This window comes from Gobio gobio (assembly GCF_949357685.1).
Source record: "Gobio gobio genome assembly, chromosome: 21".
NCBI lineage: Eukaryota > Metazoa > Chordata > Actinopteri > Cypriniformes > Gobionidae > Gobio > Gobio gobio.
In genome coordinates, this window is record NC_137117.1 from 37458568 (window position 1) to 37474197 (window position 15630).

Sequence of the window (15630 nt, forward strand, 5' to 3'; positions counted from 1 at the left end):
AGCACAGCAAAGTCAGTGGAGTAGAAAGCAGAATGCACCAATTGTAATGTGTGTGTGTGTGTGTGTGTGTGTGTTTCCTGAGCCAACATCAAATCAAAACGGACACTATTTTCTTAATACACGTGTGTGGCAATTTTCTTACCTACCGTTATATACAAAATATGTAAATATAAAATAATGTTCGTAAATCAAAATGTATAACCTTTAAATTGCAATTGGCTGCAATTATCAAACTGCAAAGTCTGCTATTTAATTCTAAAAAAATATATGCACCATGGGTTTAAGAGTTAAATGCGCCACTGTGAGCAAACTTGGGTCGCTTATATTGTGCATTTGGGAACGTGATACGCTTCACCGGATTACATCAGATTTGAAATGAGATGAATTTATAAACCTGTTGCCAAACTTTAAGGGCCCTGCAGGTTTCCACCAAAATAAAAGCATGAGGGGTTTAATGTTTGAAAAGTAAATATTAGAATTAGAATTTTACATTAATACTATAAAATATTTTTTTATTTTACTGTACAAAACTATTATTACAATAGTAATATATTTCTATTTTTATTTTCATGATAATCACAATAAAATCCTAAGTCTTTTTGAAATTGGGCAACGACAGTGGAATTGTGGCCTATTAGAAGTAATAACTCATCACTCATTTATAACTCATGAATACCCAAATGTAAAGTTTTTCCCAAATTGTTAATCCCTTAAAGGGATATTTCACCCAAAATTCTGTCATCATTTACTCACCCTCAAGTTTTTCCAGTGCTGTATGAATTTCTTTCTTCTGTTGAACACAAAAGAAGATATTTGGGGAACCAGACAGTTGATGGACCCCATTGACCCCATATTTCCCCCCCCATACAATGGAAGTTAGGGGTGTAACGGTACACAAAACTGACGGTTCGGTATGTACCTCGGTTTTGAAGTCACTGTTCGGTACAGCAGGGGAGAGAAAATTAAATAAAAAAATGCTTTTTATTTATTTTTATTCAACAGTGGTTTACTGAACAAATTGTGTTTGTCCTTAAATGAATTCAACTAAACTAAAAGTTTCTTAAAGATAATGCTGTAAACTATAGGGAGCCCTTACTTGCACGTTACAATACTATTAAATGTTAACAACAGAGCCCAAACTATTAGACAAACAAACTGAACCTAAATTCAGTTGCTATTTATTTTTAGATATAATAATCAACACTCAAATAACACATTGTATGCACATGTAAACTTCACACAAGGCAGTTTTTGCATTAACTTCAGTGGCTGTGACAGTGGCTGACGTTTATTTAAACATACATTAAATAATCAAGACATCACTAACAGGTTAAGTAGAATAAAATTAATATATATATATATATATATATGCTAATATAGTGCATATATTTAGCGAAAGAGTTAATCTCTCTACTCTAGTGAACTAACAGCTGTGGACTATGAATAACTTCTGAGGTAAATGTGATGCTACGTGACATTGTTTACAAGCTGTTTTCTTGACGTCTTTCCACTGTTGAAACACTAATTGAGCGATTACACCACATATGATACGTTTCAGTAAGTTGTAATGTATCCTCAACATCCCTTAAGATGTTGATTCATGTTTATACTTTGACTAGGAAGAACGCGTGCGCCACGCTGCCGAATGAACTGACGTGCCTATACAGTGATCAGTCATATCACATTAAAGTGCGTCCAAACGGCATTTATCGTTTGAATTTTGTGATAAAATGGACTGAATACTTAATATATTCGTGTGGGAAGGCAGGAGCAGGATTGGACACCCCTGCTTCAAAATATACTTTGTGGAAAGTCTAAATTCTCCAGGATTGGCCGCCAAGTTTGCATTTACACGACTGTGCTGTGAGGTGCCTTGCCTGTGTTGATGTTTTTCATTGAGTTGGATGTCTTATACTGGGATGTCTTGCAGGTCCTAACGTTCAAGGAGATCAACTGGCAGAGTCTGCGCATAGAGGCAGATGCGATTGAGAGTGACGAACAGGATCTGGGCAGCACGCCATTGCGCCTCATCACCAACCAAGGACGTATACGCATCGCTCTCAAACGCAGGGTACACGTGTGATTATTAATTTTGAAATCTCTTCACAAAACCCTCTTCTGATCACATGTTTGCTAAAGTCACATGAGAAAATGTTAAAGTAGTCCTAGGTTTTGCCTGATTGTAAAGTTTGCATGGTTTGGAAGATATTGACCATTTTTGTGAAATATAGACATTCTGTAGTGTATTTTAATTCATTTGACATGAATTTTGATATTTTGACATCTGAAATGTGTGACGGCATCATCTTTTTCAGTTGATTTTATAATGGTGTGTTGCTTTTGGGATACTGGAAAGATTAGATCATAATCATCAGAATTTGGGCTGCATGATATTGGGGGGAAAACACTGACGTGATAAGTTGTTTCTCTTCTATGTATATACTGCGAAATAATTATTGAATTATTGAAATAAATCTCAGCTGAGATATATCAGCCTGGTTTCACAGACATGGTTTAGATTAAGCCAGGATTAGGCCTTAGTTCAATTAGGTCATTTAAGTAGCTTTTATAAACATGCCTTAGAAAAAAACATTACTGGTACATATTTTAAGATATGTCAGTGCAAGTTCTTTTCACAGTTCAGACAACTCAAACATGCATTTTAGTCTGGGACTATCTTAAGCCTTGTCTGTGAAACCATCCGGTTTCATGTCAACATATCCTGCAGCCCTAATCAGAATGGAATCGTATGTAGTCTGTACTGACGTTACTACCCTCCTCATCTCAGGTGAAGGACTGTAATGTCTTGGCCTCTAAGCTGCTCTTTATACTGGATGATCTACTGTGGGTGCTGACAGACTCTCAGCTCAAGGCCATCATCCACTACGCCAAGTCTTTGAGTGAGGCCATGGAGAAGTCCGCGCAGCAGAGGAAGAGCATGGCTGCTGAAACACTACAGGTGCCACACTGGACCCTTTAAATCCCTCTCAAAAATGTTATGAAGACGACTTAGTGGCTCATAAGATACTCTCTCTTCTTATCTGCACTTCAGAATTTAAGACCCTTTGCCCTATATAGCTGCCTCAGGTTTTGGCAAAGGTTTTAGTGTGGCTTTTGAACACAATTGTCATTACAAAACAGCTCAACAAAGTAAATGTTGTGTAAAGCCGTCTATAAGATATTAAATCCCAAGTGTACCCAGGGGCAGCTGCTCCCTGTGAATGACTCAGACGGTGCCGAGTGTTTGTTTATGTCTCATTGTGTTTGTGCACCAGACTGCGCCTCCCTCTCCTGGGATCCACTCTCTGTGGACTGAACCTCCTCCACCCGAAGCGGTCGGGACGACTGACACACCGGCCCAGTATTTTGACCTCCATGATGTTAAAGAATCATCCTACCACACTTTCATCTCCCGTCTCGACTTGCATATCTGCAACGACAGCTCTTCAGATTCTGGTGATGAATTCAGACCACTGATTATATTTCTGCCGAGTGACTTGAGAGGAATAGCTCATTGAAAATTAATTAATGCGGACTCACTTTGTATAAGTGTCTTTAACTACTATGTACTAACATTTCAAGTAATAATTTAATACAATGCACTTAGGGTACATACATGTTTTTACATACCAGCATGGATTTACAACATCCATAATTATACTGTTGACCCTTCACTTTTAACTAGGAATGTCAAATTACATAAATTTCCACAGTAGATCGGTTTAAACTAACAATCAATCAAAGGGATAGTTCACCTAAAAATGAAAATTAGCCCATTATTTACTCCCCCTCAAGTCATCCTAGGTGTATATGACCTTCTTCTTTCAGACAAATACAATCAGAGTTTTATTAATAAATGTCCTGGCTCTTCCAAGCTTTATAATGGCTGTGAATGGGAGCCCAAAATTTGAAGCCCTAAAAAGTGCATCCATCCATTATAAAAGTAACCAATACAGCTCCGGGGGTTAATAAAGACGGTTTGTGTGAGAAAAATATCCATATTTAACACGTTATAAAGTAAAATATCTAGCTTCTGCCCTACGAAGAAAATGTAACGCCTCTTGCAGTTCAAAATGGCTACGCTAAGTCCGACGTCATCTACGCGCCAGTTATGCTTTTTTCGTAAGTTAAATATGGAAGGCGTTCCGCTGCAAGTTACATATTTTACTTCATAATGTGTTAAAATGGATCCCATAAATGCATCGATTCACTTCAGAAGGCCTTTATTAACCCCTGGAGCCGTGTGGAGCACTTTTATAATGGATGGATGCACTTTTTTGGGCTTCACAATTTTGGGCTGCCATTCACTGCCATTATAAAGCTTAGATTTGCCAGGACATTTTTAATATAACTCTGATTGTATTCGTCTGAAAGAATGTCATATACACCTTGGATGGCTTGAGGGGAGTAAATCATGGGCTAATTTAAATTTTTGGGTGAACAAACCGTTTAATCGATTAATCGTTAACCTTAACCTTAAATCTGAAGGTGGGACATCCACTTGCTTAACTTTATTTAACCAACACAAAATAGGTGTAATTTTACAGCTTTGAAGCTTGGTTTTACAGTGAATATGACCATCACTTAACAAGTGCTTTTAAATTTGCTGGCATATTTGAAGTGCTCTATTTTCATAGCGTGAATAAATAACTGTGTGGGAAAAAAGTAGTTTGGACATTCAAATAAATACCATCTTGTGTGTATAATGGAAGAAAGAAAGTCATACAGGTTTGGAACCACATGAAGGAGATTAAATAATGACAAAATTTACATTTTTGGAATTAACTAAACGTTTCCTGTTAGCAGTTATCATCATATTCCTGACATACCCATGTGATTCATCCCGTACACACAGATGAAGCTCCGCCTCCAGGCACACAGGGTGCAATGCAGCTGACCTTCCGGAAGCTGGGCTGGGATTACTACCCTTTCCACAGACCAGGTGAGAGACGGCCGTTCAGACGGGATTCATTTCATACACACTCTGGCTCTGAGGTTTTAACTTGTACTTTTCTGTCTCTGGCTTTGAGGTTATAAATTCACTTGACTATGCACACAACGTTCAAAAGTCTCTTCTGCTCATCAAGGCTGCATTTATTTGATCAAAAATACAGTCAAATCAGTAATATTGTGAATTATTATTATTATTACAATTTAAAATAACTGTTTTCTATGTGAATATATTGTAAAATGTAAGTCATTTTATCAAAGCTGAATTTTCAGCATCATTACTCCAGTCTTCAGTGTCACATGATCCTTCAGAAATCATTCTCATGTGATGATTTGATGATCAAGAAACATTTCTGATTATTATCAATGTTGAAAACAGTTGTGCTGCTTAACCCTTAAACACATACCTCAGGTCTTAATTGACCCAGGACATCATTCACTAGCCTCACTTATTCACTTTTTAAAGTTAGACATCAACCTTCTTAATATTCCTCAATCAATTCATTATAAACAATATAACAAAAAAGAAAATATAAAAGAATGTTTTCCAATATTTTTTGTGTGAAAACTGTATAGGGTCTCTAATAACCCGAGGTGTGTAACAGTGTAAGTATATTTTTCCTGCACACCAATAATTGAATCTCTGATGACTGAATAAGTGCAGTTGACCTTTATTCCTCAAGGTGGCAATGTCTGACACACACAATGATGAAGTGACGTTTCACTCATAGTTACCACAGGCAGAAAACAAAAGATTAGAAGAATCATCAGCAAAACTTGAAATGGCTCAGATTTACAGCAGAGCAAGAACTGAACGCAGTCAAATATTACTGTCACTGTCACTGATGGTGGATCTGCTGAAGAAGCTGTAAGAGACCGAAATATTGATGTTGAAAATTATAGTTTTGAGAATATGTTTGAGATTAATATGAGGCAGATGCTGAACGAGGACAGTGATGATGGTATAATTCATCTGCTCAAACTGAACCCTTATTCTTTAGTAAGTTTTAACAAAATATCAGGAGAGTTTTATATTATCGGGACAGGTAGAGATCCATCCGTGTTAGATATAGTATATGTATATGTAATAATGATTGTAGAGACATTCATACATTTAAAATATTTATATTTTTGAGAAAACATGATACTTTTTTAAGTTCAAAAGAACAACATTTATCTGAAATATAATTTTTTTTGTAACATTATAAATGTATTTACTGTCACTTTTGATCAACTTAATGCTTCTTTGCTGAATAAAAGTATTAATTTCTATATTTAAAAAAACCTTATCGGCCCTAAGCTTGTTGCTCTGAGTTTTTTGTTAAGGTTATCACTGTTTGGTCTTTTTTTTTTCTTATTGTAACAATGCAGCGATCGATGTATTGTGCGAATGGTTGACTGTAGGGTAACAGCCAGATGTGTAGTTGAGTGATGCCTGCTGTTCAGTGACATATGCTGTGTGCGGTACAGGGGATGGCTGTCGGCACTGGGAGCGTCACTGCGGGGCGATGGAGTCTCGTGCTCAGTGGGCGGCCAAACTGCTGCAGGAATTTCAGACTAGGGTGGAGGATCTGGGTATCCCTGGACATCATACAGAACCAAATGTGTCTGCTAAAGACTCTCCAGCCAAAAAAGTCAAGGGTACACTTTCTCTGAATGTCTACCCATCCCAAATCTATCAATAAACGTTTGTGTTAATGTGCATGATTCATCAGTCTCATTATTTGAAAATAAAAGTGTATTTTTAATCTTCAAAATGCGACAACGCATTCCTTTTCTGCTAACGTCACTTCAGTGAGGTACCATTCTTATAATTTTGTAGTCTAAACACTAAAAAATATTTGAAGTGATGCACCGGTTCCTCAAAAAATGGATGTATTTGTCATGAACGTGTCTGGTTTTGTTTCCTCTTGAGACTTTCTCTTTTTAATTTCGTAATGGATTGGTCTTATTTTGTTTTTTAGCAGATGGGGAACCACTGTCTAATTTCAGTCCCGAACGGAGTCAGACCTCACGGCGGACATCAGCAGCCGCCCCGTCCTCAGTATCCCCACTGAAGAGACTTCGCTCCAGCTGTATGGTGATCCGTGTGGATGATCTGGACATCCATCAGGTTTGAGACATCTCTGCACAAACATAAAAAAGTTATTGAAGCACACACTTGACAGTGACAGCCTTTGTATGCTTACACTCACCTAAAGGATAATTAGGAACACCTGTTCAATTTCTCATTAATGCAATTATCTAATCAACCAATCACATGGCAGTTGCTTCAATGCATTTAGGGGTGTGGTCCTGGTCAAGACAATCTCCTGAACTCCAAACCGAATGTCAGAATGGGAAAGAAAAGTGATTTAAGCAATTTTGAGCGTGGCATGGTTGTTGGTGCCAGACGGGCCGGTCTGAGTATTTCACAATCTGCTCAGTTACTGGGATTTTCACGCACAACCATTTCTAGGGTTTACAAAGAATGGTGTGAAAAGGGAAAAACATCCAGTTTACGGCAGTCCTGTGGCCGAAAATGCCTTGTTGATTCTAGAGGTCAGAGGAGAATGGGCCGACTGATTCAAGCTGATAGAAGAGCAACTTTGACTGAAATAACCACTCGTTACAACCGAGGTATGCAGCAAAGCATTTGTGAAGCCACAACACGCACAACCTTGAGGCGGATGGGCTACAACAGCAGAAGACCCCACCAGGTACCACTCATCTCCACTACAAATAGGAAAAAGAGGCTACAATTTGCACAAGCTCACCAAAATTGGACAGTTGAAGACTGGAAAAATGTTGCCTGGTCTGATGAGTCTCGATTTCTGTTGAGACATTCAGATGGTAGAGTCAGAATTTGGCGTAAACAGAATGAGAACATGGATCCATCATGCCTTGTTACCACTGTGCAGGCTGGTGGTGGTGGTGTAATGGTGTGGGGGATGTTTTCTTGGCACACTTTAGGCCCCTAAGTGCCAATTGGGCATCGTTTAAATGCCACGGCCTACCTGAGCATTGTTTCTGACCTTGTCCATCCCTTTATGACCACCATGTCCCCATCCTCTGATGGCTACTTCCAGCAGGATAATGCACCATGTCACAAAGCTCCAATCATTTCAAGTTGGTTTCTTGAACATGACAATGAGTTCACTGAACTAAAATGGCCCCCACAGTCACCAGATCTCAACCCAATAGAGCATCTTTGGGATGTGGTGGAACGGGAGCTTCGTGCCCTGGATGTGCATCCCACAAATCTCCATCAACTGCAAGATGCTATCCTATCAATATGGGCCAACATTCCTAAAGAATGCTTTCAGCACCTTGATGAATCAATGCCATGTAGAATTAAGGCAGTTCTGAAAGCGAAAGGGGGTCAAGTGAGTGCAGATCAAAAGTAAATTTTCTCAGAATATACTTTGCAACATCACCTCTTTTCTCACAGTTTCTGAAACTGTTTGATAAAGGATTCGGTCTCTCTAAACCCCCCTTTTCTGAGATCGTACTCTGCTCTGATTGGTCAGATGGCCCAATGTGTTGTGATTGGTTTACTCTGCTCTGACCTTTTACATTTAGCTATATTGCACGCTACATGGAAGGGAATATTTGAAAAAGCATAATAGGGACACTTTACAATTAAATTTACCGATATAAAATAAAATTTCAAGGCTTAAATTAGATTTTAAACCCAGATATGGATAATGTGAGACTTGAACTACACTGGAGATGTGTAAACATATTACAGCAAACCGTTTTCTCAGACTTTCACTGAGATGGCTAAAAGAGGAAGTATGCATTTTTTCATTGTATTTCCTTACCACAAGCTTGGTTACTCATACTTTTTATGTGACACAAGTCAGTTGCATCTAAATTTAGACTCGTCTTACAAAAGACACCTGCTTATGTCATCCATTTTTCATCACAAGGATAAAGCAGCATGTGATATGTTGCCGATGTCTTTGGTTAACTGCGCTAACCTTGTATTTGTTAAATGTAACATGGTTTTTGTCAAATAAGAGTAAAGAACAACAGCCTCGATAAGATAATGTGAGATTTAAATTTTTAATATGATGCATGCTTAGGGCTTTTACATGTCATCAGTGCTGTCAGTTATGATGTAATGCCTTTCCACAAGTTTCCTTGTGTTCAATGTTGTCTTTACAGTAATAGTGTTTACTGTTAGAGTTATCTTGGGTGAATAAACAGATAAAATGTGGCAATATAACAGCACTAGGTAAATGTTACACGCAATTCTGACTTTTTAACTTACATTTGCGACTTTATATCATGCAATTCTGAGAAAAAAAACTCAGAATTGTGAGATAAAAAGTTGCAATTAGCTTTTTTTATTATTCTGGGGCGGAAACAAGCTTCCATAGACATTGATTCAACATTGATAGTAATAAGAAATGTTTCTTGAGCAGCAAATCATCATATTAGAATGATTTCTGAAGGATCATGTGACACTGAAGACTGGAGTAGTGATGCTGAAAATACAGCTTTTATTAGGAAATTTTAAAATATATTCAAACAGAAAACAGTTTTAAATTGTAATAATATTTCACATTTTGATCAAATAAATGCAGCCTTGGTTAGTATAAAACACTTCTTTCAAAAAATATCTAACTCACACCAAACTTTTGAATTATAGTGTATCTGGCTATGAATTCTGCTCTTTAAAATAGTTTAAATATGACTAAATCCAAGAGAACTTTGCAAAACAGTCTGTTTTTAACAACAAAAGCCCCAGAACAACTTGCAGCATGTGCCCATCAACAATACTCTTTTAGAGATCAGTAATGAGCAACAGCCAATAAAATTGCACAAGGAAAGATTATGAGGGTAAGGTGGGAAGCTGACGTCCAAAAAAATATGTATGTTTGTTTTTTAAAACCCCACCTGTGTCTTTAGGTGTCGACTGGGGGCCGTCACAGCAAGAGAACGCAGTCTCTCCTCTCCTGCAACCGCAAATCCCTACATCTCCCAGAAAACACTCCTGCAATTCACCTTCAGTTCACTGAATACTACTTCCCTGACAACCCTGGACTTCCTGGTTTGTTAGGTAAGATTTTTCACATTCATTCATCACTATTGTCAATGCCTGTCATGGTAACACGTTATTTTAATGGTCCCTTTTGGACATTCTGTTGACACTAAGTAACTTTGCAACTGCATGTCAGCTAACTCTCATTAGAGTATTAGTAGACTGTCTCCCCTATATCTGCTGACTCTTTATTGTGATGCTCCTCCAACAGACATTCTACTGACTATAAGTAACTTTGCAGCTACATGTCAACTTATTCTAACCCTTACCCTACCAGTCTACTAATGCTCTCTAATGAAACTCTAATGAGAGTTAGTACACATGTAGGTGCAACGTTACTGATAGTCAACAGAATGTGTTAAAGAGGCCATCAAAATAAAGTGAAACACCTGTCATTTATATTAACAAACTCACATCCTTGTTGGACCCCAATATGAAGTTCGACCTGTCCTGCTAGGAAAGAGTTGGATTTATAATCTAATCTTAGAATTTTTATTTTCCACCCGTTGTCCCTTTCTCTCTTTAGTACCCTGCTCTAATCTTTATGCCCAGCTGAATGGTCTACAGCTGTGTCTGGATGCGCCAAGTGTCTTGTGGATGACTCTGTTTTCACGGGGTCTACACAGGACGCTAGATCAGGTCAAAGCCTTTTACCACCTCCAGGACAGCAGCAAGACCGACGAACACATCGATATCCGCCTGGATGCAACACAGCTGAAGGTAAACCAAGAGATCTGGGGGGGTTAAATTGCTTACAGTGCCCACCATTCAAAAGCGAAAGTAAAATAATGCTACGTGTCCACTGGCACGGAGCAGAGCGAGCATTTTAAATTAATTCCTATAGAAGTTGAGCAAGAGTGAAGCTTAACTTCCGTCAGAATGAACTGAAAACGCTCACTTTGCTCCGTGCAAGTGGACACAAACTGTTATGAATGCCCATGCGCATTTTTCTTTTACATTCAAATTAGTGGGGCGGCAATTATTTGAATGGTGAGTTCATTATTATTCTTAATGAAAAACACAACTAATAGAAAAAACACAACTAATCCTTTGCAGGTTACCTATTAGCATTGGGTTTAAATGCAAAATATCGCAAAATAGGTGCTTTTATATTTCACTTTGAAACCAAATCTTCTGCCATCGTCTTGTCAGTCAGCTGAGCTTGCCTCACTCTCGTCCCGTGAAAAATGAAATCTGTCTCCTGCCGCTGACCTGTGCTGCAGACACGTTCAGATTTTAATTGTAGTGTCTGTTCACTAACTGAACTGTGTAACACCGACTATCGCAGGAAGCCTAAAACGGTTCATTCATAAATCCATAAGATCTTACCTTCATGCTGTGGAAATACAAATTTGTAGACAGAACACAATGTGTGCAGAGCTTGATTGGCATTAAACTTTGCTTAATTTAATCCTAATTGGTTCAACTCTCTTTGTCTATTTGATAACATTTTTGGCTAAAACTTATTTCATTTTCTTTAGCTGATCATTCCTCTGGAATCCTCCATTTTGGATCACCCAGACCGCCCTCAGTCATTGAGCATCAGTCTTCCTCAAATCGTCCTTGGCAACACTCGTCACTCTCCTCACGGTTCCCGTTCGGACCTCAACAGCACCTACAGCAGCTTCTCCGCCTGTCCTTTCTTCCATCCCACAGCTTGCCAACCGTTCCCTCGCGATCAGAGCCTCCTACATCCCCTGCCGTCAGCATTCCTTCAACACTTCCTGGAAAACGAGACCCTGCCATTAGAGCACAAGCGTCCCTCTCGCTCTCAGGATGTCTGGTCTGTAAGTCTGTCCCGAGTGACTCTAGGCTTTGAGGGGGCTCGTCGGGGGCTCAGAGGGAAAGCCCTTCCCTTCGTGGAGCCCTTTGCCATGTCTTTGTGGTTGTGCCGTCCTTCTGCCTTCAAAAAAGATTCTCATTGTTCGAGTATAGATGGCGATTCAAAATCCCCCACCAGTTCTATCAAACTTCCCCTCCATGACTCACCACAGGGTGTAAATGACGTCAGATCTGATCAGTTCGACCAGACCGAGGGTCTAGTCAACTCTCCCTTGGCCTCCTTCCATATCTTGGCGCAATCGATCACTCCTGTCAAAATGTGGCTCAACCACTACCAATTTTTAGCTCTTTTGCGGATGAAGGACTACCTTGCCCGACTTGCAGGAGATTTGACCAAGGACTTTCAGGGTTTGGGACAATCCAAACATAAACCGTCAGATCCTCCTTCGGTTTGCGTTTCAGTCCTGATGGAGGCGATAGAGCTTGCTCTACTGCTTCCTCCTGCAACGTGTGAGCCAGAAGAAGCCCATTCTCCAGTGGAAACGGACACTCCCAGCTTGACAGACTCTGATCTCTCGCCATCGCACCACGCTGTGCTGGAGGACAGTGAGACAGGAGCGAATGGGGATCAAGAGGATGATGCAGAGCAGGAAGGTCCGGTTGAGGAGGCTTGCGAAGCCATTGAACTGGGAATTGATGGACAAATGGGGCAGGATGATGAAGCTCAGGCTGTCGTTCCTGCCATGTCTCCTCTGCTTTCTCAAGGGAACTCTGCATTACTGTCCCGGCATAGCTCCACTTTCAGCTTGGAGGGGGAGCTATCCAGTGCCCTGAATGCCACCAAAGGGGCCACCAAAGATGCACTCAGCGCCTCCCTGGATCTCACCAAAGGGGCGCTGTCCATCACGAAAGATGCCTTCAGCATCCTGAGCCGAGGATCTGGCATGACTAAACTCTTCACTCCTCAAAACAAGTAAGACATTTGATCCATTTGCATGGATGTGGTCTTGATCTTTGGATTGCATAGATATAGAAATATCTGGTATAGCTAACTGGCTGATACTGATAATTTTCCTGTATACAATTCACACTTTATCTCATTCAACTGCTAATGAACTCTTTACATATTTAAGTTAAAAAGTTATATATTCTATCACTTGGCCATCGTTGATTGCATCTAAGAGATATTCTGATCTGAGCCATTTAACTTTTGGTTAAGCTTGAAATAATGTATCTTTTGTTATCTGGCCATCTTTTAGACAAGCTCACATGCAGTGCACACAGTACATAATTGAAAAGAGCTGATACTGCTTGTGGCTATTCTAGTGAATGACACATTGGTCTGCATTTGAAACAGTTTGGGCAGTTTTACAGTCAATTTTCTCATTGAGTGTGTCTACATGCACGTTCTTAAGCCGATTATGCTTAATAAGCTGACAAAGCTCTGTTTTTTTAACAGAGAAAGGTCGTAAACGGCTTAAGCATAAACCTGTGGACACAGGTAGTTTTTTGCGTCTTACCCCGATTTCGAGCGGAATGTAAACGCATTAACCTGCTTTCTGTGGGCTTATTGAAGTGCGCATGTGTGATACGTGACAGGAACGCATCCATAGATTTAAGTGCATCCAGACAGAGCGAGCGTTTTGCAGGAAAGAAAGAAGGAAATCTCACAAATGCAGAATTTTTCATGACCCAGAAAATGTGTTCTCATCTCGTGCATCAGAAGTAGAAGTGGTTCAGTCAAAACGCTGCATCTGTAACTGTACGAGTGGATTACATATGAGCTGAAAGTTCCCGCTGACATGTTGCAAGCTTTATTTAACATCACAACTGACATAACATACGGAATACTCAGTCAGATACGCGAATGATTGTTTTGACGTCACTACAGGGAAATAACCTGATTTATTAATAAAGTCCTGTAAACGCGGTTTACTTGCGTTGTCAGGTTACTGATGTGCATGTAAACGGGGAAAACTGGTTATTTCAATAAGCTGATATATGTGAGTTATCAGTTTAATGGTATGCATGTAAACGCACTCAGTGTTATCAGTCTAAAAGGGTTAGTTGAGCCATATTGGATCATATTGGCACAAATCCATAAGATTTCGAAAAGTCTACAAATTTTTAACGAAACCTGTGAGATTTCTGAAAAGTTGTTGCAAGTTGTTTCACCTAAACTTTGATGCTTCAAAAATTTCATAACGGATCCAAATGAGTCAATTTAATTCAAATCTCCATAAGAAACGCTTTATATGATAAACAGGTTTAATATAGGCTTTTATCCACACATAAACATTGATCAACAGATAATACGTACACATCAAATATAAAGACAGACAATGGCAGCACGTGTTTGATTGACGCATAAGAACCAATGAGTTTTGTTCCATGCATCAGGAAAGTACGACTGAGCTTCTCTTTACCATATTTGATGCCCTATGTATGTGCGATGTTCAATGTTAAATGTAAATAAAAGCCCAAATTAAATGATTTGCGGATTAAACCACTCTATTCATGTGGATTACTTTAAAATGCCTTTATGAACTTTTTGAAGCATCAAAGTTTGGGTTGCGTGGACTTTCAGTGGAGGGACAGAAATCTCACAGGTTAAAATGTCTGTTTGTCGGAGCCAAAAGCCTTTCGGGCAGCGCTCCGACATGTAGTGCGGATGTACTTTGGGCTTTCCCAATCCTGCCCCCCCTCTATCTCCCACTTCCCCACTCTACTTCCAGACATTTCTCTTTACTGTCCAAAAATTCCAAAAATAAATCTTTAAGAAAATTCTGTGTGTTTCGAAGATGAACAAAAGTCTTATGGGGAGATTAAATCATGACAGAGTTGTTTTACTTTTCCATTTACTAACCTTTTAACAGTTTTAATTAGTTTTGGACGGTCCTGTTATAGCATGTTATTCATGTGCTGATATGGCTTCTGTAGGGAGCAAAGTTCACGGCCAGAGGATTCCAGTCCCTCCATCATGGGGAACCTGCGGCTTCAGTCCATGAAACAGTCGCCTTCCCAGAATTCCTGTGACAGTGCCATTTTAGATGGTAGTCTGGCGGACGATGGCGTATCCATTGACAGTGACATCAGTGAAAACTTTGTCATCATAATGGACTCTGGTACTGAAGCACTTATTGCACTTGTATTTTAAAAACTATAACAATTATGTATGTAACTGTCAGTGTCTTCAATTTATGTATATTTGTGTTGTTGTGATTCAGAGTCTGGTGTGGAGTCTTTGCGTCCTAATGGTACAGGTGTCCACTGCATTAGTCCTGCTCCAGGAACAGAAGGCGGGTCATCGGCAGACCTCAGCAGCTCTCTGTCCCAGAGCACTGAAGACATTGCCCAAGAAATGGTGAGTTTTATCCAGTGTACTGACATCTAGATGGCTTGTCCACTGCATGGAAGATCTTCATAAAATGCAGTGCTTGTGGTTTAAAAGTCTGAAAAACAGCAAGATACAATGTTTTATCTATACTTTCATAAATCATTTAATATGTACCTTTATTATATTTGTCCTTATTGTGACTGAACGCTATGCTTTTATTCCAGGTGTCTGTGTTAGTTCTGTGTCTGAGTCGAGTGGGGTGCCTGGCGGAGATGCGCGGTGAAGATATTGTGGTGGCGCTGGAAGCCCAGGAGCTTGTGCCGAAACAACATGGAAACCATAAAGTTACAGACGTGCTGGCTGGACAGACACTGACGCAGGGTTAGGATGCTAAATGTATCCATAATTGTGAATGCAGAAGAATTGTCAATATGTCAGTTAGGCTGTTTACACTTCAAGGCAATGCACACATCTGGTCTTTTGACAATATTTGACCTTTTTGGTCTCGCTTATAAATACATTTGCATTTATC

General features: G+C 39.5%; 1 protein-coding gene across 2 annotated transcripts in view; it reads left to right on the plus strand.

The window, feature by feature from the left end:
• The window catches only part of bltp3a (bridge-like lipid transfer protein family member 3A), a 37208-nt gene that overhangs the window by 14417 nt on the left and 7161 nt on the right, over positions 1–15630 (plus strand). Inside the window, exons 6-17 of one of the 2 annotated variants that reach the window (XM_079801803.1) lie at positions 1931–2071; positions 2789–2959; positions 3276–3456; positions 4856–4942; positions 6421–6591; positions 6918–7063; positions 9847–9997; positions 10506–10699; positions 11461–12734; positions 14702–14886; positions 14989–15125; positions 15323–15479. In XM_079801803.1, the coding sequence (XP_079657929.1) occupies positions 1931–2071; positions 2789–2959; positions 3276–3456; positions 4856–4942; positions 6421–6591; positions 6918–7063; positions 9847–9997; positions 10506–10699; positions 11461–12734; positions 14702–14886; positions 14989–15125; positions 15323–15479 (2995 nt within the window). Of the gene's footprint in view, positions 1–1930; positions 2072–2788; positions 2960–3275; positions 3457–4855; positions 4943–6420; positions 6592–6914; positions 7064–9846; positions 9998–10505; positions 10700–11460; positions 12735–14701; positions 14887–14988; positions 15126–15322; positions 15480–15630 lie in introns of both variants that reach the window. The other variant, XM_079801802.1, reaches the window with a different exon arrangement.